General features: G+C 38.4%; 2 protein-coding genes across 3 annotated transcripts in view; one reads left to right on the top strand and one right to left on the bottom strand.

The window, feature by feature from the left end:
- Positions 1-3,810, bottom strand: part of LOC124613551 (bromodomain adjacent to zinc finger domain protein 1A) — a 161,424-nt gene extending 157,614 nt beyond the window's left edge. The window contains exons 1-5 of one of the 2 annotated variants that reach the window (XM_047142263.1): positions 3,744-3,810; positions 3,363-3,640; positions 2,937-3,075; positions 1,424-1,563; positions 1,261-1,344 (exon numbers count right to left, since the gene is read on the bottom strand). In XM_047142263.1, coding sequence (XP_046998219.1) covers positions 1,261-1,344; positions 1,424-1,563; positions 2,937-3,075; positions 3,363-3,475 — 476 coding nt within the window. In that variant the 5' untranslated portion in view covers positions 3,476-3,640; positions 3,744-3,810. Of the gene's footprint in view, positions 1-1,260; positions 1,345-1,423; positions 1,564-2,936; positions 3,076-3,362 lie in introns of both variants that reach the window. The other variant, XM_047142264.1, reaches the window with a different exon arrangement.
- A 431-nt stretch (positions 3,811-4,241) lies between these two features.
- Positions 4,242-24,427, top strand: part of LOC124613552 (molybdopterin synthase catalytic subunit-like) — a 90,346-nt gene continuing 70,160 nt past the window's right edge. The window contains exon 1 of the mRNA XM_047142266.1: positions 4,242-4,464. The gene's annotated coding sequence lies outside the window, so the exon portion shown is untranslated. The remainder of the gene's footprint in view (positions 4,465-24,427) is intronic.

Genomic DNA, 24,427 nt, shown 5'->3' with positions numbered 1-24,427 from the left:
ATGTGTGTGTGCGCGCGCGCGCGAGAGAGAGAGTGTATACCTGTGCTTTTTTCCCCCTAAGGTAAGTCTTTCCGCTCCCGGGATTGGAATGACTCCTTACCCTCTCCCTTAAAACCCACATCCTTTCGTCTTTCCCTCTCCTTCCCTCTTTCCTGACGAAGCAACCATTGGTTGTGAAAGCTAGAATTTTGTGTGTTTGTATGTGTTTGTTTGTTTGTTTTTCTATCGACCTGCCAGTGCTTTCGTATGGTAAGTCACATCATCTTTGTTTTTAAATATATATATTAACTAGTCCGCAGATAATGGCAGTTACGTGCAAGACTTGGCATCATTTGTGATAAAAAATAAAAAAAAAGGGAAATTTTCCTATTTACATTCTTATTTTTGCACAATGTAAGCTTAAACAATGATTAAGATAACAAAAAAACCATTAACACAATATGAGCAAGCAGGGTGAAATACTGTTAATTTCTGACGTCACCATCACCTACCTGTTCTGTACGTGTGTAGTCTTCAACAGACTGGGGAATTCAAACTCTACCCTACCACAATCAACTAATCACTGACGCCACCTACCCACCGGCAGCAATGCTGACAGCCATTTTACATGCTGTTGTGACTTTTACGCACAAGAGTAATTGGTTGAGACAAAAAAGCTGCATACATGTAACTGACATACATAATTGGCAACGACTTGTTGCATCAATGTTCTCTTTGCTAAACTGTTTTAACACTGATGAATCACATACTAAGAATGCTGTTAAGAGTTCATGCAGAGTTTGGGATAGCACTGATGATGTCTGATGTAACGCATACTGCCCTGGTACCTTTTAGGAAAGCTGACAAGAAGAGGTTCATAGCTCATGGCCTACACCTCAACAGATATTACAAATCAAACTGCCAACCTAAATCTTTTTAGGATAACGAGTGACAAATCAGCAGCAGTAGCATAAAACTCCTCAACATTACACCACCTTGCACAGAAGACAACCATCACTAAAATCAAGAACTATTTTTTAACAAAAGAAGAAATCTGTCATCACTTTCTAGTAGCACATAGCAGCTGTCAATGACTAAGGTAGACAACGTGTATTTATCCAGTTATAGTTCAGTTTTATTTTCCCAAAACATCTGGTGTGAACTGTGCTTTCACTGAACCCTGGCTCAATTCTGGAATTCCGCAAAATGTTGCATGACTCATTGGCAACACATTAATAAAAAACAACTTTTGAAATATAAAATATTTTATTGTGTTTATACCTGCTATCTGGGTTGTTTATTGGTTTCTCTTTCTGCATCTCCTCTTCTGTTGGAGCACGTACTTGCAGAATATGACAGTCAACCCTACAAAACAATTTTTAAAATGGGTAATAGCTGTCGTACAAAAACAATTTACACAGCTCTATGCTCGAAGTAAACTTACCACTTATTTTCACCAAACAACACCTCCACCACTTCCCCGACGAAGTATCTGTCTTTTATATATGAGTAAACATCTTCCATCATTTCTTTCTGGGATGATCGCTGCGTCAATGATGCTAAATACAACACTGGTACTTTGAGCTGTAATTTCAAACACCAAAAAGTAAGGTAAGAAAATAATACCGCACACAAAATTACCCATATAACTGATAAAACTGAATTGTCAATAACAAACTGTTTTGCTACAATACAGTGAGATAACATTAACACAGCATGAATGTACCATATACAACCTTTAAAAAGAAACTATCTGTTTAACATTCCATCATCAACCATAATTTACTGTGGTAGATACCTTTATAGGTCAAAGTGCAATAACCTGCTCTAATATTGTGTACAGCAAAATAGATTCATGAATATTCGAGGATCAGATAATGATGTTCGGTTTATGAGGTGCTCAACTGCTCAGTCATCAGTGCCCATTCAAAGTTCCAATTCTTACACAATTTGATCTAGCCACTGTCACTAATGAGGATGATGATGATGATGATAACACAAACACCCAGTCCCCGGGCAGAGAAAATCCCCAACCAGGGCGGGAATCAAACCCTGGACCCCTTGATCCAGAGGCAACAACTCTAGCCACTAGACCACGAGCTACAGATGACGATCAGATAAGTGCACAATACTAGAGACGTTGGAGATATTCGCCAAACATCAATGAAGTCTGCAGAACAGTGAAACTGACATAGACCTAAAGCAGACACGAGGCTAAAAACATCTACGCCTATAATATTGCATCACAAGAAGTTCAGATGTGTAACATCAAGTTTTCTTTGCCAGCAGTTTGCAAGCAATGATGTTGTGTCATAGTAAGTGTGATAAGAACCCCTTTAGATAAGAATGTACAATGATAAATAAATAAACAGGCCTACAGGAAGTACCTGTTCAAGTTCAATGGAAACGGAAAACCATATTTGTGATAAAAGTTTATATAAATAATGACAACATTCAAAATTAACAACTACATTCACAACTATATTATTTAAACTGCATTTGTCATTAACTAACATCTGTGAAATATACTTCAAAACATCAAAAAACCACTCATACAATCCTTAGTTTAAGTACTAGAGATTATGAACTGGAATAAAATTGTGGAGCTATTCAAAATGTAGGTGATCTCTTAATTACTATATTGTGCAGAAATTCAAATGAGCACAGGGCAATATATTATCCTGGTGGCAATAGCCAGAATTTTTGGAACTGCATAAACAGTTATTCTAAAAATGTCCCAACAAGTCAAATGAAAAAACCAAACAACAAGAGCCCCTACTCACTATTTACTTAGAACCCTTAAAGGAAAAGAATGGATATCACCATCTCAGTTAACATGTACATTTTGACTAGCTCTACTGTGAATTAAAATGCGAAGGGTATAGCCCTTTATATGTGCCATTAGCACAATCTTGAGTTGAAAAGTGTCTACTACTTAACACAAATTTTTATATTACCTCAACAGGAAATTCCTTCAGAGCTTTTCTTGCTTCTCTTTCGCTGTTCAACGCTTCCTGAAATGTTAAATCTGGTTTTCCCGATAGACCGCATGACCATACTAGGGAATTGCACTGTATGATGCGTTCACAGAAATCACTGAAACATAAATTATGCTTTTTACTGTGTTTCAGGGGCTATTTGCATGAATACTGAAGTCATCATCAATGAGAACGCAAAGCTTGGAAAGCACAATCACATACATCAATGGACGACATTACATACTAATTACAAAACGTGCTTTTGAAGAGATTTCGCCATTTAATGACAGCTCTCGCTCATGGATGAGACTGTGCTACAAATTCCAACAACGAGGTCATTTTTAAACAAGTAACAATCATGGATACTCGTAAGGCACAGTAAAATTATCGTGAAAACATACTTACTCGTAATTCCGGAACACTTCGTTAGTCATCTCGCAATAAAACACTTCATCTTCGTCCCGCAAATCTTTTGGTGGTTTCACTCTTCTAAACGGTTCTTTGTGAAGATAGGGCATTTTACACAATGACTAACACGTATTTGCTGTTTCTAGTGTAATCACACGTATAGAACACTGTTTAATACGTTATCATTAATCTGTAATGCTGGTTTGCCATCAGGTTCTGTAACAACAGCTACACTGCCTAGGGTACGTAATGAAGGCTCCAGGAGCAACAATAACCTGCATTAAAGAATAAAATACACTAATCTGTTTCCATTTACCAATGATGATGTATAATTATTTGATCAAAACATATTTAGTAAGGTGATTGCACTTTACACACTTCCGAAAACCGCGATTGGTACATGGAATAAATAAAAACTAGAAACAGGCGGCAATTTTGTATACAAGCATGCCAACATTAGCAGAAAGGTCCATGACTGTGCTCACAGTTTCTTGTAAAGATAAAAATATAATGTAGCCATTTTTGTGAAAAAGTTTCCTACGAGGTTGGTTACTGTGGCAAGTCAAGAATTAAGGTTTCCCTTTCCCTTAATAGCGAGTGCCTACAGTTTTCGAGTTTGTAATGACAGTAGATCAGAATCTCTCTAAAAAGAAGAGTCAAGGCTTTTTAATTTCAACTAGTTTTTGTTCGCAATGAATTAATATTTACTATAAAAAGGTATTTCGTTAAAGAAAGTTTACATTTATCTGTTGTGTTCAGCTTGAGCATTGAAGTTCAAATGTAATCAGAGATTTTGAATGTCATCAGTAGTGCACAGATCTTCATGCATGCAAGCATAGAGAATGTAACTAATTACAAGATACGTTTCGTATTCACATACATTCCTTCAACGTAATACGTGATAATGATAATATGCTTCCCTTAATCCCGGTAATCTGTAGCTTGCTACAGTCCAATCAGACCCCAGATTCTACCGAACTTAGTCTATTTATCAGGGTTTAAAGCGGCTGCTAAACACTTACATAACTGTAGTCAGTTTTTATTATTCGATCTGGGGAGGTACTACGTGTCTATCCCCAAAATCTGAGAACTATGGAAGGTACGAAACTGTTGTATTTTAGTTTTCTGTGAGACAGTAAAAGTTTCATTTTTGAGATTGACAAATGGATAGTAGTTTGAAATAAATTATTCGTTATGCTTTGTTTTCAGCCTTCAATTTTGCCAACTTCTAGTTAATAAGTAAATTGATTAGCTTGCTATGGGTCTGAGCGCGTGGCCACGTAAAGGATATTGCATAATATGGATCTTAAAGGGCCATGTTTTGTAAATTTCGTCTTCACAAGAAACTGAAGTACGCAGTTCTTTGCTATACAGCGTCATTCTTCATCAATGACACGGCGCTGGCAGCCAATGACCCCTATTGAAATCAGCACTTCTTCATTCCGCAGTAGCTAACTTTTTTTTTTTTTTATTTTTTTTTTTTTTTTTATTTTGCTGAATAGACAGCGAATTACCACCCCGGCCGAAGGAAATTTTGTTTGGTTTCGAGAAGAAGTAGCTAGCCACAGTATGTGCATTATCAAATGTATGGTCGTACTTAGAGATGGAAAATTAGGCCCTTATAATGCCAGTACCAATTAAAGCGCCGCCTTCCCCCCCCCCCCCCCCCCCCCCCCCAGGTTGTACGTTAATCAGTTTTTTTCTTTTTTTTACGTGCTGTAAGAATCATTTTAACCCTGTTAAGGGATACCCATCCCTATTTTTTTCTATCACCAGACTTTTTAATAGTTTATTCATAACATCTCATCACTAAGTGCTTAGCACCGTACCATATGTTCCCAACAAGACGTGCTACAATTGTAAAAATGAAACTACAATCATGGAGAAAGGTCTTAATTATGCTACACAGAACATACAAATAGTTAGCCGTTGTGAGAGTCCTACAGCCCTACAGCAATCAGCTGATTTGTGGTAGGGGACCAAACAGTAGTGTCATCAGCCCCATCTGACTACAACAATTTTTCTTTCTTTATTTGTGGATTAAAATCAGCACCCCCCCCCCCCCCCCCCCAAACCAACATATCCAGTATGCTTAGTAGTTTCGTATTTTAAAACCTCAGCTCATACGTCTGGTTCCCAAGAATCTGTTTGTTTAACTATAAAGTGGCTGTCGTATGGCATCATATTTTGAGGTAATACATCATTAAGAGAAAACATATTCATTGCACAAAAGCATGTAAAATAATAATAATAATAATAATAATAATAATAATAGCTGGTGCCCTCATAAGATCACCATCCGGACATTTATTTAAGAAACTGGAGATATATTCCCTTATGACATTTATTATTAATAAACCATCCCAATTAAAAAATAATAGCGAAGTGCATCGTTATAACACTAGAAGAAAGAATGGCCTTCACTATTCTCGGTTAAATCTGACTTTGGCACAGAAAGGGGTGAATTATGCTGCCCCAAAAATATTTGGTCATTTGCCAAACTGTACTAAAACTCTGACAGATAGCCAACCAACGTTTTAGAAAAAATTAAAAGAATTTCTGAATGACAACTCTTAGATATCAAGAAGTAACTGAAAAAAAAAATTTAAGAAATATATATAATGAAAACTTATGTTAAACTGATATGTTCCAAATCATTACAAAATGTTGTATTCATTTTCTGTGGAACAAGTATTAATGGAATGTAGTGTAATATACACAGAATTTCATTTCTGTTCAAATATGTTTCAGTTTACTATAGATTCTCTCTGTTTCATAGAGATTGCCAGACATTTATGTGCAAAATAGTGTGAGAAGATCGCAATACAAGCTGCCAGAAGTTGGTGCTGAAAAATCTGTTTTCTCACACTCGTCCATTAGTCTCCCTCACTTACAATGGAAACTATACGTAATGTATAAGTATAGTAAAAGTGAAATTGATAAATTAATAATAAGAGCTACAGCGTTAGAAAAATAATTGTGGAACACCCTGAAGATAAGTGGCTCCACATCTACACAGAGGGCAAAATGGAAACTGAACAAAACATTGGCATATAAATACACAGCCAAATTTTCTCTTTGCCCCAAGCTGTAGAACCATTCTGTTCAAATTTAAAGGTAAAGTTGAAGCTAAAAGAATTTCAGTAAGACCGCTAAACAACTATTTATATATTTTCCACAGAGCAGTCGTATTTTCTGGTTTTATATTAACAGTTTTGGCAGTTATCCACATACAAGATCCAAAACTCATACAAGTTAAAGAAATCCAAGAAGTCATTCAGTCTCTACAACAGAAGAACGAGAGAACTGCAATCAGTGGATATCATCTCACTGTGGTTGAAATGATGATTAAAATGCAGATTTCCTTACCAAAAAGGGCAAATAAAGTAAACAGATTGGAAAAACCAACGTATTGTATTTGCAGCAAAACACACTATTAATAATTTAACAATATTACGATACAAATTAAAATGATCTAATGAAATTTAATGTTATGGAAAGAGGTGGGAAAACCTCATGGATGTCACAATAGTACCTGAATGACCAAGAAGAATAGTAGTATCCACACTTCATTTGACTACTGGACATGGCTGTTCGGCCATCCACCTGCATAAAATCTCTGTCCTGCCATCCCCAGACTGTGTTCTGTGTCACAAAACTGGTTCATCCATGTACAAAGAATATTGAAAAGAGCATACAAAATTAAGTGATTGTAATTCAGACCTAAAATCTTTGTATTGTGAGGCAAAAAGGTGAATGACAATAAGTTAGCTGTCAGAACATTACGACAGTAATATTTGGGAGCTGCTGGTGGAGGGGGATGGTATTAACTATTCCCACAGCATCTTTCACGATATAATTATTGATGTCACAGAATGGTAGTGGTTATTCCCCTCTCCACACTGTTGTATGGTTTAATATTTACTGCAATCATTCTGTGCACATGAACTCATATCCAGCTGTGTTATTTAGCATTTGTGCCCCCCTCCCCTTCCAAATAAAATAAAAAATCTTCCAGTACAATTCAAATTTAAGTAGTTGTGGTTTTCTGTCTGGAGATTGGTTTCATACACCTCTCCACATTACTCAGTCCTCTGCAAGACCTTCATCTCAGCAAAACCACTGCAGCCTAAATCAATCTGAACTTGTTTGCTGTTTTCAAGCCTTGGTCTTCCTCAATAATTTTTATGGACTCGCTTTCGGGAGGACAACAATTCAAATCTGCATCCGGCCATCCTGACTTAGGTGCTCCATGATTTCCTTGAATTGTTCCAGGTAAACGCCAGTATGGTTCCTTGGAAAGGGCACGGTCAATTTTCTTCCCTATCTTGAACCAGTACAATCTAATGCTCCATATTTAATGTCCTCAATGTTGATGGGACATCAAACACTAATCTACCTTCCTTCCTTCTACAACTTTTACACACCACACTTTCCTCTATACCAAATTGACTACTCCTTGATACCTTAGCCTGTGTGCTATCAACCAGTCACTTCTTTGAGCAGTGTTGTAGTATAAATCTATGATTTCCCTATTTGATGCAGTACCTCCTCATTAGTTGTTGCTCTACCCATCTAATCTTAAGTGTTCATCGTCTGTACCAAATTATAAAAGCTTCTATTTTCTTGCCTGAACTGCTTATCATCCACATTTCACTTCTGTATAAGGCTACACTCTAAGCAAATACTTTCAGAAAAGACATCCTAACATTGAATTAACTTTTGATATCAACAAATTTCTCTTGTTCAGAAATGCTTTTTCTTACTATTGCCAGTTTTCACTTCAACTTTATCAATCCACTTCAGCCATTATCAGTAATTTTACTGTCCCAAAACTCCCTTGCCAGTTTAGTGTCTCAGTTCCTAATCTAATTCCCCCAGCATCTCCTGATTTAACTCTACTACATTCCGTTCCCTTGTTATGCTTGTATTAATATTCACCTAATATCCTGTTTGAAGGTGCTGCCTATTCCATTCAACTTCTCTTCTAAATCCTCTGTCAGAATTACAACTTCATGAGGACACATCAAGCTTTTATTTCTTCTCCCTGAACTTTAATCCTCTTTCCAAGCCGGTCGGAATGGCCGAGTGGTTCTAGGCGCTACAGTCTGGAACCGTGCGACCGCTACGGTCGCAGGTTCGAATCCTGCCTCGGGCATGGATGTGTGTGATGTCCTTATGTTACTTGGGTTTAAGTAGTTCTAAGTTCTAGGGGACTGATGACCTCAGAAGTTAAGTCCCATAGTTCTCAGAGCCATTTGAACCTCTTTCCAAATATCTCCTTGTTTTTCTTTACTGCTTGCTCAGTGTATGGATTGAATAATGTGGATAGACTACAACCCTGTCTATTGCTTCCCTTCCAAGTCCTTCAATTCATAACTGCATTCTGGTTTCTATACAAGTAGTAGATAACCAACCGCTTCTTGTATTTTACCCCTGCTAGATTCAGAATTTCAAAGTCTGTATTCCAGCCAACACTGTCAACTAATTTCTCTCAACCTACGAATTTTACAGACATGGGTTTGCCTTTCTTCAACTTATCTTCCAATATAATTCATAGGCTCGATATTGCCTCACATGTTCTTACATAACTCTGGAACCCACACTGATCTTCCCTTAGATAGTCAGCTGTCAGTTTTGTCATTCTTCTGTAGATAATTCCAAAGACCCTCTGCTTTTCCTTAGGTGGTCTCTGTCTTTCCCTTTGTCACACTTGCTTCTGCAGCCTTGCATTTGTCCTCTACCCATTTTGCATTTTCTGCCAGTATCATTTTTTCCTGATGTGTCTATCTCTTTTCACCTGACTCATTTGCTGCATTTTTATATTTTCCCCTTGCATCAGTTAGATTAGGGTTCGTCATGTGTTATACAAGGAACAACAGAGCTTGTTGAATTGGGTTTGATTGCGTACCTGAATAATACAGATACCTGCACTGTAGGTGCAACTACAATCAAGAGTGTCTGAGGAAAGGCCAGACAGACCTGTGGTTCCTGAAGATAGGCAGTGGCCTTTTTAGTAGTTTCAGGGACAATAGTCTGGATGATTGACTGATCTGATCTTGTAACATTAGCCAACAAGTCTGTGCTTTCTTGGTACTATGAACAGCTGATACCAAGGGTATACAGCTCTACTGTATAGCTTAATGATATAATATCTTTGGAACCTTCTTGGTCTCTTCCACATAGACAACCTTCTTTCATAATTTTTAAACAAAGCATTCACAATCATTAAATTATGCCCTGTACAGAATTCTACCACATGGCTTCCACTTTTATTCTTTCCCCCCAGTACATGTTCTACTATTTTTTATTCTCTTTCTTTTCCTGCTCTGTACTTCCAGTCACCAGCCCCTCCCCTCCCCCCTCATAATTAAATCTTTGTCTTTCCTATCTGAATAATTTCTTTTATCTCATCAGGAGTGTGGGTAAGCTACTACAAACAGCATAGTGAACGCATTATTGTGGCCAAGATAGACACGAAGCCCAAACCTACTACAGTAGTACAAGTTTATATGCCAATTAGCTCTGCAGATGATGAAGAAACTGATGAAATGTATGATGAGATAAAAGAAATTATTCAGGTAGTGAAGGGAGACGAAAATTTAATAGTCATGGGTGACGGGAATTCGACAGAAAGAAAAGGAAGAGAAGGAAATGTAGGGGGTGAATATGGATTGGGGCTAAGAAATGAAAGAGGAAGCCGCCTGGTAGAATTTTGCACAGAGCATAACTTAACCATAGCTGACACTTGGATCAAGAGTCATGAAAGAAGGTTGTATACATGGAATAGCCCTGGAGATACTAAAAGGTTTCAGATAGGTTATATAATGGTAAGACAGAGATTTAAGAACCAGATTTTAAATTGTAAGACATTTCCAGGGGCAGATGTGGACTCTGACCACAATCTATTGGTTATGAACTGTAGATTAAAACTGAAGAAACTGCAAAAAGGTGGGAATTTAAGGAGATGGGACCTGGATAAACTGAAAGAACCAGAGGTTGTAGAGAGTTTCAGGGAGAGCATAAGGGAACAATTGACAGGAATGGGGGGAAAAATACAGTAGAAGAAGAATGGGTAGCTTTGAGGAATGAAATAGTGAAGGCAGCAGAGGATCAAGTAGGTAAAAAGATGAGGGCTCATAGAAATCGTTGGGTAACAGAAGATATACTGAATTTAATTGATGAAAGGAGAAAATGCGAAAATGCAGTAAGTGAAGCAGGCAAAAAGGAATACAAACGTCTCAAAAATGAGATCGACAGGAAGTGCAAAATGGCTAAGCAGGGATGGCTAGAGGACAAATGTAAGGATGTAGAGGCTTATCTCACAAGGGGTAAGATAGATACTGCCTACAGGAAAATTAAAGAGACCTTTGGAGAAAAGAGAACCACTTGCATGAATATCAAGAGCTCAGATGGAAACCCAGTTCTAAGCAAAGAAGGGAAAGCAGAAAGGTGGAAGGAGTGTATAGAGGGTCTATACAGGGGGGATGTACTTGAGGACAATATTATGGAAATGGAAGAGGAGGTAGATGAAGATGAAATGGGAGATATGACACTGCGTGAAGAGTTTGACAGCTCAGATGGAAAACCAATCCTAAGCAAAGAAGGTAAAGCAGGAAGGAGTATATAGGGGGGCTATACAAGGGAGATTTACTTGAGGGCAATATTATGGAAATGGAAGAGTATGTAGAGGAAGATGAGATGGGAGATGTGATACTGTGTGAAGAATTATACGAAGCACTGAAAGACCTAAGTTGAAACAAAGCCCCGGTAGTAGACAACATTCAATTAGAGATACTGATAGCCTTGGGTGAGTCAGCCTTGAAAAAACTTTTCCATCTGGTGAGCAAGATGTATGAGATAGGGGAAATACCCTCAGACTTCAAGAAGAATACAGTAATCCCAGTTCCAAAGAAAGCAGGTGTTGACAGATGTGAAAATTACCAAACTATTAGTTTAATAAGTCACAGCTGCAAAATGCTAACAGGAATCCTTTACAGAAGAATGGAAAAACTGGTAGAAGCTGACGTTGGGGAAGATCAGTTTGGATTCTGGTGAAATGCAGGAACATTTGAGGCAATACCGACCCTACAACTTCTCATAGATTATAGGTTAAGGAAAAGCAAACCTACGTTTATAGTATTTGTAGACTTATAGAAAGCTTTTGACAATGTAGACTGGAAAAATCTCTTTCAAATTCTAAAGGTGACAGGGGTAAAATACAGGGAGCAGAAGAGTATTGACAATTTGTACAGGAACCAGAGTCAAGGAGCACAAAAGAGAAGCAGTGGTTGAGCAGGGAGTGAAACAGAGTTGTATCCTATCCCCAATGTCATTCAATCTGTATACTGGGCAAGCAGTAAAGGAAACAAAAGAAAATTTTGCAGTAGGAATTAAAGTCCAGGAAGAAGAAATAAAAACCTAGAGGTTTGCCAGTGATACTGTAATTCTGCCAGAGACATAAAAGGACTTGGAAGAGCAGTTGAACAGAATGGACATTGTCTTCAAAGGAGGATATGAGATGAATATCAACAAAAGCAAAACAAGGATAATGGAATGTAGTTGAATTAAATCAGGTATACTGAGGAAGTCAGATTAGGAAATGAGACACTTAAAGCAGTAGATGAGCTTTGCTGTTTGTGGAGCAAAATAAATGATGATGGTCAAAGTAGAGAGGATATAAAATGTAGACTGGCAGTGGCAAGAAAAGCATTTCTGAAGAAGAGAAGTTTGTTGACATTGAGTATAGATTTAAGTGTCAGAAGTCCTTTCTGAAACTATTTGTATGGAGTGTAGCCATGTGTGGAAGTGAAATATGGATGATAAACAGTTTAGACAAGAAGAGAATAGAAACTTTTGAAATTTGGTGCTACACAAGAATGCTGAAGATTAGATGTGTAGATCACATAACTAATGAGGAGGTACTGAACAGAATTGGGGAGAAGAGGAATTTGTGGCACAACTTGACTAGAAGAAGGGGTTGATTGGTAGGACACATTCTGAGGCATCAAGGGATCACCAGTTTAGTACTGGAGGGATGTGTGAGTAGTAAAAATCATAGAGGAAGACCAAGAGATGAATACTGCAAGCATATGCAGAGAGATGTAGGTTGCAGTAGTTACTCGGAGATGAAGAGGCTTGCATAGCATAGAGTAGCGTGGAGAGTGCATCAAACCAATCTTTGGGCTGAAGACCACAACAACAATATGCTGAAGCAAGTAGTGTTTGTAAGAGGTTTTAGTTACAGCTAATAAAAAGTGTAAGAGTCATTGGCAAAGGATGACGACAGCTTGAAAAATGTTAAATTGACCAAAGTGGCTTGTCTAGTCAGATGTGTAAAGACATTAGAAGCGTTTAACTGGGAAATACATGCAATTGACTTCAGAGAGTTAAACTGATAAATCTTAGGGCAATGAGAATTGACAGACTTTCGTATATATGGGTCCACAGCCATTGCCAATTTCTTGAAGGAAGTAATCTTCCTGCATAGGGTGTTTTGTTTTGAAATAATCATTTTATTTCTTGATTTAGCTATTAACTAATTCTTCCCCCTGGGGCATTTTCAAGCAATGTCTGTTACTTACATCACAGTGAAGAAAGTAGTAAGCATAAGGCATCGTATATTCCAAACATCTGTGTGGAGGAAATAATGTCCAGTGGCATCCTTAATAATAGTTTCTCATGATCATGGCAGTTACTGGCACAACTGTCTCACACACCAAGTGAGGTGGCACAGTGGTTAGCACACTCAACATGCATTCAGCAAGATGACAACTCAAATCCCCATCCGGACATCTAGATTTAGATTTTCCATGATTTCTCTAAACCAATTAAGGCAAATGCCGGTATGGTTCCTTTGAAATGGGCATGGCTGATATCCTTCCCCATCCTGTAATTTGAGTTTATGCTCTGTCTCTAATGACATCATTGTTGAATGGGTGCTTAATGTTCCTCCCTTTTGTAACCATCTCACAACTGAAGTCTATATGTAGAAAGGGAAAAAATTGACCATTATGCAAGTTTTGTCACTGTGATAGCTTACAACACATTAAAATACATTAAATCTTCAAAATGAAACTTCATGTGGCATGGTCAATGTCTTATTATTCAGGATGCTGTCACATGCTGCTTACTCCACACAGATGTGTGAAATATATGATGCTTTATGGTTACACAACCGAGCGGGGTGGCGCAGTGGTTAGACACTGGACTCGCATTCGGGAGGACGACGGTTCAATCCCGCGTCCGGCCATCCTGATTTAGGTTTTCCGTGATTTCCCTAAATCACTCCAGGCTAATGCCGGGATGGTTCCTCTGAAAGGGCACGGCCGACTTCCTTCCCAATCCTTCCCTAATCCGATGAGACCGATGACCACGCTGTCTGGTCTCCTTCCCCAAACCAACCAACCAACCTTTATGGTTACAGCTTTTTGCTCTAATGCAAGTAACAGAGATAGCTTGAAAGTGCCCAAAGGTGTGAAATTAAGTAACAGATAAATCATGAATGAAGTGATTACTTCAAAATATAACAGCCTATGCAGGAAAATGACTTCCCTCAAGAAGAAAAATAACTCCTATGCCTCTCAAACAATTGTGTTTTAATGATTTCCATGTTATCTGCAGCATTTGAAGAAAAAAAAGGACTTTGCAAAAGTACTCTGAAATAAAAGGGTATACAGATCCAATCTGATGGCTTCCAGCTAGTAGCAAGGAAGTAAGAAAAGTTGAAGATAATTCAAGAGTTGAGATAGAATGTTGTGATTTGTATGTATAAAAGATGATGAAAAAGTTTCAGTTTGAAGGCATTGCTGCAGAGTATATGCAATGTAGTGCGACTCCAATGCAGGTATATAAGTATCGACATGTAGGCAAGGGATTAGTGTGGCATTTGTGCCTGTCCATCATGTGCTGGTAAATGCAAAAAGTGAACCACGGAATCGTTAGTACCAAATGTGGCCGGCCGTGGTGGTCTCGCGGTTCTAGGCGCTCAGTCCGGAGCCATGCGACTGCTATGGTCGCAGGTTCGAATCCTGCCTCGGGCATGGATGTGTGTGATGTCGTTAGGATAGTTAGGTTTAAGTAGTTCTAAGTTCTAGGGGACTGATGACCACAGATGTTAAGTCCCATAGTGCTCAGAGCCATTTGAACCATTTTGAACCAAATGTGTCCAGATAAGACACCAATATGGTGTTATGCTTTTCTTGGCTGCTGAAGGACAAACACCAATAGACATCCACTGGAGACTGAGGAATGTTTATGGGGCAGCATGTCGGTCAAAAATGGTGCACCAGGTTACAATCTGGTCACAATTTGACATGAGACACCAGTCTATCTGGGAGGCCAGCCTCATCCATTATTGATTTCAAGGAACCTGGTGTCTCCATCACTGGGGAATGGTACTGCACAATGCTGTAGAAATTATAGCATGCAATTAAAGTAAAACTTCCTGGAAACTGCTACATGGGGTGCTTCATGATAATTCACATCCCCATGTCATAAGTGTCTTAATGAATAAGTTGCGCTAGCTCAAGTGGGAGACACTCAAGCACCTGCCCTGTAGTCGAAATCTCTCCCCATATGATTATCATGCCTTTGGTTGCTTAAAAAAGGCCTGGAAGGGTTGACAGTTCCTGTTGGATGAGGATGTGCAGCTGGTAGCTACAGACTTTTTCATGCAGCAGTGCATGGTGTTTTACCAAATGGGTATCTTCAGTGTGGTGCATCAGTGGGATCATTGCCTCACGGCAATTTTGCCTGATTGGCATACTGTTTCTGGACTTCACAACCTTCAAACGGAGACTTTTTTATCACTCCTTATTGTTAGTTGACAGTTACATTTTTACTGTTGAGAGGAATGAAGGCAAGGAATATATAATATTGACTCATAGGCTACTCAGAGAGAAAATGCACAATGGCTTTTCATTAGAGACCCTGGTACATTGAGAAGTGGCCTCTGAAATAAGTGGACAAGTGAGCATGAGCAGAAAGTGGAAGTTAAGTGAAAAACAGATGCATTGGTTGCCTCAGCGAAATCTGTAAACTAGAAATTGCAAAAATATTTTCAAGGGCTATGATTGAGAAATGAGTGCAACAAGCTTAAGAATGGTGGGGTACTTCACTCTGTCCAAATACCACACACAAAGGGATCTGTTCTGAAATCATATGAATTCACCTAGGAAGCACAGTCGTAATGTGGTTTTAGAAAAAAAATGCTGGATGGCAACAGACCAAGATGCATCTCCAGAGTAAGAAAGATCTAGGATGAGAAATAATAAAAATGAATGAAGTTATAAGTAAATATATCTTGTTACATATACTTAAAGGGACAGTACTCACTCACCCCCATTTAGCCAACTAGATCTGGTTCATGATAACAGTGGGATACTGATGATGGCAAAAAAAAGCCTTGTTCAATTGAAGTGGGAAAAAACATTAATTTAGTGTACAAAGGATATGTTGAGAAAAAAAAGTCTCTATTTACATGTAGCATGGGGAGTAGTGAGAACAACAGAACAGATACAATACTGACACAGTATCTCAGTAAACTTAGAGCTGCAATGCTGATAAAGCCACACCGTCTCTTGTTCACCTACAGGTGTCTTCCAGAATTAGCATTACAATTGAAAATCACATCAAATGTGAAATCAGTTCTGCAGTATTGCTTGTAGTGACCAAACTATCAAAACTATTTACACTCGTCCAGAAATTTGTACTGTCCATGGGCTGAATGTGATGAGTGTAGCTGTTGTGCATCAGTGATGTCATTTTTGCAAGAATGGGAGCGGAGGTGCTCACAATTGTTTATTTATTTGTTTCTTTACTGTCCATATAAAAATCAGTTCTCGTACAGTGCATAGATTTTACTTCACATATACAAAGGTTAGTTAACAGACATAAGTGCACACATTGAAATAAATAGTGAAGATCAGAAATTATCATTTTTTTGTTGCAAAACATACTTTTGCTATATGCACTGTTTAACAGAGAAAATTTGCAACTTGAAATATATCGATACAGCGTGTGAAGATCAGAAATTATCATTTTTGTGTTGCAAAAACAAACTTGTGCTATATACCTCGTTTTATAAAGGGATATTACAACTTGAAATCATCTACTGAATAACAGCTCTTCTCTATTGATAAATGCATAAGTTTATTGTTTAAAGTTTTTAAATTAACTGGCTTTTTTAAAAAAAAATAAAAATAAAAAAAGAAAGAAACCTTGCAGTTCTGTGAAAATTTTCTATTCCCCAGGTATTGTACCTATGTTCTTTACCATTTGTCACTTTTTTAAAAAAAGTCTGAAGAGCCTGTCTGTATAGACACCCCATATCTTAGTACCATACTGAAGATGTGGATGTATCACTCCGAAGTATGCCTCAAGCTATCATGGTCCAGGAAGGCTGAGACCATTTTCAGTAGATACACATTTGTACCAATTTTCTTAGAAATATGGTCTACATGCTCTTTCCATAACAGGTGTTTGTCAACAATTATGCCAAAAATTCGTGTTTTTTTTTTTTTTGGCTAGAAGGTGTAGATAGTGTTCTGTTTATGTTCTGATTATAGATAAGCATAAATTGCATTGTCACTGTCTTCTCTGTATTTACGAGTAGGTTATTTGCACTAAGATAACTTGGCAGAAAGTGTAATTGATTTCACCATTGTTTGCAGCAGTTTGCATATTGTGGCCCCAGCATAGCTTAGAACCTTGCAGTTTTCAGGTTCAGTTAAATTATTAATGTACACAAGAAATAGAAAAGGCCCCAATAGACTTCGTTGGGGCGCACCACATTGAAGTATCTTGTGGGTTGATTTGGTTGCTACTAGCTGCTCATTCCTTTTATAAGTTAGCTTGACACATTGTTTTTTGTCTATCAAATAGGAGGTAAGTAGTTGTAAGTTGATTCCTCTCATCCCATATGCTTCTAATTTATGCAATAGAATTGTATGATTCACAGTATCAAAAGCTTTACTCATATCCCGGAAACTGCCTGCTATCTTGTTTCCTTCAGCTAGCGTCTTTAATATTTCATATATATAAAATGCTACTGCTGTTACAGTAGATCTTCTTTTTCTAAAACCATACTGAAGATTTTTAAATAGATTATTTTTTATGAAATATGCCTCAAATTGATATAATATTGCTTTCTCATTCCCAGGCTGTGAAGTTAATGATATTGGTCTATAGTTTCTCATGTCAGTTTTTATTCCCTTCTTATACACCAGTAGGATTTCAGTGATTTTCATAAGATGTGTCACAGGCTTCACTAATTCTCCTCTGCGTCCCATTAGCAGCTTAGGTGAAATGTCATCATTTCTGCTATAATTGCGTACCCCTCCACCTTTATGTATCCTTCTACAGCACAAGTTTATGAGTTCATAAGTTGTTAGCCTGTATACATATGCTTCCTCTTCCTTGCAACCTAATTCACTTGCTATGAAGAAATGTGGTTTTGATCCATTTAGGTATACATCCAAGTGCTCTGTTTTATTCGTTATATAGGCTACTGAACATTCTGGTACGTAAGGATTAAATTGCTATGTTTTACTCTAAAAAATCACCCCTATCACCTTTGTGACTGATAATTTTCTTTAAGTCATCTTTCTCTGTGATAATTTTGCTATTTTATTACATAAAAGTTTCTTCTCTTTGAAATTTAGACACATACCATGTTTGGTATGTAGGCATTTGTCCATTTTACCTATCTCCACTATTCTACATTTTCCAAATGAAGCACACATCTGTTTGATTTTGATGTTTGTTTTTCGTGTCTCCTTGTTGACACACAAATTGTATATTAGGTCACGCCTCTGAGGTAGCTTTATAACTATTGTGTTTCAAGATTTGTTAACTCTTAAGAATTTTTCCAGGCCTGCTAAACAATTTTATGTCTGATTTCTTGTGATATCGTCAGAAGTGGCTGTTTGTCTGTAATCAGCTATGAACTGCTACAGAAAATCAGTGAAAAAATTTCGTAAAATCCATCATTTCACAGTATCTCAACTGTGGGACAACAGTCTGTAGATTTCACAATGTTTTATATGAGATTGTAACTACACAATTAGGCAACTCGCAATTTTTATACATATTGGGTTTGACACTGTCAGGAAGTAGAATTTTATGTAGAGGAAATTTACCAGTTTATTAAGAGATGTGATAAATGTGTAAATCCAAGTGGTTATCTACATCCATACTGTGCAAACCACCATGAAATCCTTGGCAGAGGGTGTGTCCCATTACACCATTTATTAGGTGTTCTTCCCATTCCATTCATGTATGGAGCGTGGGAAGAATTATTGTTTGAGTGTCTCTGCATGCTGTAATTATTCTAATCTCGTTCTCACGGTCTGTATGTGAGTGATACATGGGGTTGTAGTATATTCCTAGAGTCATCATTTAACGCTGGTTCTTGAAATTTTGTTTGTGGACTTACTTGGGGTAGTTTACATCTATCTTCAGGAGTCTGCCAGTTCAAGCAGTTTCCCGAAATTAACGTGCTTCTGAAATAGCGAGAAACCTCTCTAATTTATTTGATGAACATTACATGCAGTCATAGGAGCAAGGATGTACATATCATAATATACTGCGAAAGAATCATTCATAAAGTACTTGAAAATGACCTAAGGCTGAAATTGTACTATCACACGTGTAATAAAGAGAATGGCAGCTGAAGGCATCACAAAATTATTCATAAAAACTTTCAATATGTCATGTGAGCAAAGTGCAAGTTGGGTTGCACGTGATCAATATTTCCAGAATCCATGCTGGCTGGCATGGAGAAAGTCATTCTGTTCGAGATATCTCATTATATTTGAGCTCCAAACATGTTCTGAGATTCTACAACAAATTAAAGTCAATGATATTGGACAGTAGTTTTGTGGATCAGTTCTACTACCCCTCTTGTAGGCAGGTGTGACCTGTGCTTTTTTCCACGAACTGGGCACAGTCTTTTGTTTGAAGGGTCTACGATAGGTTATAGTTAGAAGAGAAGCTAACTCAGCCACAAATTCTGTATAGAATCTGATAGGGATTCCATTGGGTCCTATAGCTTTGTTCAATTTTAATGATTCCAGCTGTTCTCACTGACATTAATACTTATTTCACTCATCTTTTGAGCAGTATCAGGATTAAATTGGGGCAATTCTCCTTGGTTTTCCTTTGCAAAGGAACATTTGAAAACAGAGTTAAGTATTTTAGCTATTGCTTCACTACCCTCAATTTCAGTTCCTGTCTTATTTGCTAAGGGCTGGACATTGACTTTGTTGCCACTAACAGCCTTTACATAAGACCAGAATTTGTTTGGGTTTTGTTAAAAATCATTTGACGGTATTATGCTGTGGTAGTCATTGAAGGTTTCACACATACTCTATTGACAGCTAAACACGTTTCATTCAGTATTTCTTGATCTATAGTCTTATGCTTTGTTTTATACCTGTTGTGCAGTAATTTCTATTTCTTTAGAAGTTTCTTTACAGTGACTTTTTACCATGGATGGGCCTTCCCATTATGAACTGTTCTATTGGGTGCATATGTGTCCAGTGCATGGTCAATTATTCTTTTAAACTTGAGCCATAGTTCCTTTACATATTTAATGATGAAAACAATAAATTATTGATAAAATTATTTGACTGAATAGATAAAAAATCTACTCACCAAGCAGCGGCAGAACACACATGTAAAAGACTGTTGTGATTGGCAAGCTTTTGGTGCCAGTGGCTCCTCCTTCAGGCAGAAGGGTTGAAGGGGAAGTAAGAATGGTGAATGAAAAGGACTGGAGAGGTCTAGGAAAAGGGGTAGATTTTGGGAGTGTCACCCAGAACCACGGGTCAGGGGAGACTTACCATACGAGATGAGAAGGAAAGACTGATTGTTGAGGACTGCATCGGACGAGATTCGAAAACCTGAGAGCTTAAAGGAGGAAGACAGGGTAGTATGCAAGAAAGAGATTGCTACTAAAATATTGTGCACAAGTTAATAAAAGTGAGAAGCTAAGTGCATTGTACGTAACAGAGGTGAGAGGGGTTGGTGAAAAATAGATGAAAAAGACAATGAAATATGTAGGAAATGAAAACTGAGTGAAGTAAAGAGTAGTTAAAGTGAAGAAATGCTGAGACAGAAGAAATTAATGTAAATTAACGCCAGGTGGGTGGTGAGAACCAAGGATATGTTGTAGTGCTAGTCCCCACATGTGAAGTTCTGAGGAACTGGTGTATGGGGGAAGAATCCAGATGGCACATGTGGTGAAACAGATGCCGAGGTCACGAGTATCATGTTGTAGAGCTTTATATTCCTGCTTGTTTTAGTTGACCTTTGTACTTTGTTAATCGTTGTTACCACAACTGCATCATGGTCACTGATACCATTTTCATTGTGGACATCCTGAAAGAGGTCAGATCTACAGGGTGCATCAAAAAAATGTATACACACTTTGAAGCATCATACAAAATTTATTGCCGATTCTACAATGTTAAATTTCTGGAAATGGAAAGCCTAAAGTCCAATTGGAAAAATAAATGTACTTTGCAAATGTGATTAATGTTCAAACTGGTGGCCTTCAGCATCAATACATTTCCGAGTACGAGTCACCACTGATTCCCTACATCGAACCAAAGTGTCCAATGAGATTTCTGCACACACCGCCTGAATCTCATTCCAAAGTGTGTCCAGGTTATGTGGTTTATGTTTGTACATCTCATCTTTTACTGTGCACCATAAGAAGAAATCCAGTGGCGTGAGGTCTGGAGAGCATGCAGGAAACTCGATTGGTCCCCTGCGTCCTATCGACTGGCCTGGCACATTGTGATCTAGGTATGCTCTTACGTCCCTATGATAGTGCGGTGGGGCGCCATCTTTTTGGAAATAAAACTCATCATTACCGTATAATGCACGAATGGCTGGGAATATGGAGTCAGCAAGCATTGTTAGGTACATTTCTCCAGTAACAGTACCTTCAAAGCGGAAAGGCCCAATGAGTCCCCTTGCAGACAAACCACACCACACATTTACACCAGCCAAATTCACAGCCTTTTCAACTGTAATGTGAGGATTATCTTCAGGCCAGTACACACAATTGTGCCTATTGACAGTTCCATTGAGTTTGACTTGGGCTTCATCCGACCAAATTATGCTACCCATAAATCCCGGTTCACGTTTCACCATCTCCTGAACCCATTCACAAAATTTTAACCTTCGATCTGGATCGTCGGCACTTAGCTGTTGCACCAGCCTTGGAATGTACACACGAAACTTACCTTTCTTCAGAATGCATACCGAGCGAGGTGGCGCAGTGGTTAGCAACTGGACTCGCATTCGGGAGGACGACGGTTCAATCCCGTCTCCGGCCATCCTGATTTAGGTTTTCTGTGATTTCCCTAAATCGTTTCAGGCAAATGCCGGGATGGTTCCTTTGAAAGGGCACGGCCGATTTCCTTCCCAATCCTTCCCTAACCCAAGCTTGCACTCCGTCTCTAATGACCTCGTTGTCGACGGGACGTTAAACACTAACTACCACCACCAGAATGCATAGCACACTACTAGCACTTACATTACTCTCATGTGCCACTTGCCTTGAAGATTTTTGAGGTGAACGCTGAAACAGTTCCAAGGACACAGGTGTGGAATCATCACTTGTAGCTGTACGAGGTCACCCTGATTGACCTTTATGCACATCTCACACTGTTCCATGAATTTTGAATTTGCCTCGTAGACGTGTAATTGTTAACCTTGAAGGTGGTTCTGTACCATACTCACTTCTCCACTGTCTTCGAACCGCAGCTACATTCTCAAACTTCCAGTACCACTTAATTATCTGCTTCCGCGCTTCAAAGCTCAAACACATGTCTGCCATGTTGCAGTTACTTCCTTGCCACTGCTCCCACCTGTTGAAGAAACATAACATTACTTTCTCACAGATATTTAACCTTGTAGAACAGGAAATAAATTGTCTATGACAGTTTAAAGTGTGTATACATTTTTTTGACGCACCCTGTATTTATTACCATTAGATCCAATACATTCTCGTTGTGACTTGGGTTCCTAACTGTCTATCCTAGTTAGTTTTCAGAAAAGGCATTTAGTAATGTTTCACAGGATGTCACCTCTAACTAAACTGTAATTTTCCCAATTGATTGTTGGATGATTTAAGTCTCCACCGATGATTACAGTTGTGATTGGGGAACTTGTTTACAAGTGAACTGAGGTTTTCTCTAAGGTTCCTGGTGGCCACCGTGATACTGAGTCTTACCCAAATAGTCTCACAAGCAGCTTCAGTTTCTATCTAATCTGTTTAATAAAACAACATTTTGAGGCACAAGCCTCATCTTGAGGCTACAATGGCAATACAAAAATGTTTAATGAAATGATACTGTGTGTTGCAGAGTCCTTTTCTGGTCTCAGACATCTGCGATGGATATATGAAGGCTGAAGTGACAAATGAAAATTTTGCCAAGGCTGGGATTTGAACCCAGGTCTTTTGCTCACTAGGCATAGTGGCTTGAGCATCTGCAGACCCTGCTCTCTAGGCAGAGCATTGAATGTAGTGGTTAGCACACCTGCCTAGTGAACAACAGACCTGGGTTTGAATCCTAGCCTTGTACTAATTTTACTGCCTACATACATCAAAAACAGTTAACAGAAGTAAACATAGATATTACAGTTGTTTCTTACAGTCTTGGCTTGTACTGTGATCATCTTCGGTCATATGAAGAGGGTGTGTTCTTGTGGCCACAAAAATGATCACAGTATATGCCAGGACTTGAAGAAACAGTTTCAACATCTATGTGTACTTTTGTCTTTGGAGCCTGCAGACGAGGTTTGTGCTTCGAAATTTGTTGTTGTATTAAATAATTTAATAGATCTGTGGTTAGTAGCAGTCTCTGAAAAACATTTCAAATACTTGTTAAGAAATGAATCATTCTTATATTTGATAGTCATCTGTTGCTAACACTGCAGAATGTTATCCCTTTGGCTACCACTGATTGTTTTATGTCCTTCAGTGGTAGTCAGAAAATCACAAACTTGGGTAACGGCACCTGGCTGCCCTCCTATTTTGTCACATGCATGGTACACACACTTGTATAACTCGTACACATTGTCAATGGGAGTCAAATCCACTGATGTCTTCAAATGTCACCACAGGCAGAGACCTAAGGGACCGTGGTTAGGTGAAATGACAGCCACACTATTGGACTCATCAACCAATCTTTTGCTCATTAAACATTTGTGTTAGGTACTATTGTATGAGGCACAGAAAATAATGTGGTGTCTGTCATCCATAAACCGCATCTATTGCCTTACTATAGGGGTAATGTTCTCTAGGGTTGTGGCTGATTTGTTGTTGTTGTTGTTGTTGTTGTTGTGGTCTTCAGTCCTGAGACTGGTTTGATGCAGCTCTCCATGCTACTCTATCTTGTGCAAGCCTCTTCATCTCCCAGTACCTACTGAAACCTACATCCTTCTGAATCTGCTTAGTGTATTCATCTCTTGGTCTCCCTCTACGATTTTTACCCTCCACGCTGCCCTCCAATACTAAATTGGTGATCCCTTGATGCCTCAGAACATGTCCTACCAACCGATCCCTTCTTCTGGTCAAGTTGTGCCACAAACTTCTCTTCTCCCCAATCCTATTCAATACTTCCTCATTAGTTATGTGATCTACCCATCTAATCTTCAGCATTCTTCTGTAGCACCACATTTCGAAAGCTTCTATTCTCTTCTTGTCCAAACTATTTATCGTCCATGTTTCACTTCCATACATGGCTACACTACATACAAATACTTTCAGAAATTACTTCCTGACACTTAAATCAATACTCGATGTTAACAAATTTCTCTTCTTCAGAAACGCTTTCCTTGGCATTGCCAGTCTACATTTTATATCCTCTCTACTTCGACCATCATCAGTTATTTTGCTCCCCAAATAGCAAAACTCCTTTACTACTTTAAGTGTCTCATTTCCTAATCTAATTCCCTCAGCATCATCCGACTTAATTCGACTACATTCCATTATCCTCGTTTTGCTTTTGTTGATGTTGATCTTATATCCTCCTTTCAAGACACTG

Source organism: Schistocerca americana, chromosome 4 (assembly GCF_021461395.2).
Source record: "Schistocerca americana isolate TAMUIC-IGC-003095 chromosome 4, iqSchAmer2.1, whole genome shotgun sequence".
NCBI classification, from domain to species: Eukaryota; Metazoa; Arthropoda; class Insecta; order Orthoptera; family Acrididae; genus Schistocerca; species Schistocerca americana.
The sequence above is the reverse complement of the archived record's forward strand: the minus strand, read 5'-3'. Positions and strand labels throughout refer to the sequence as shown.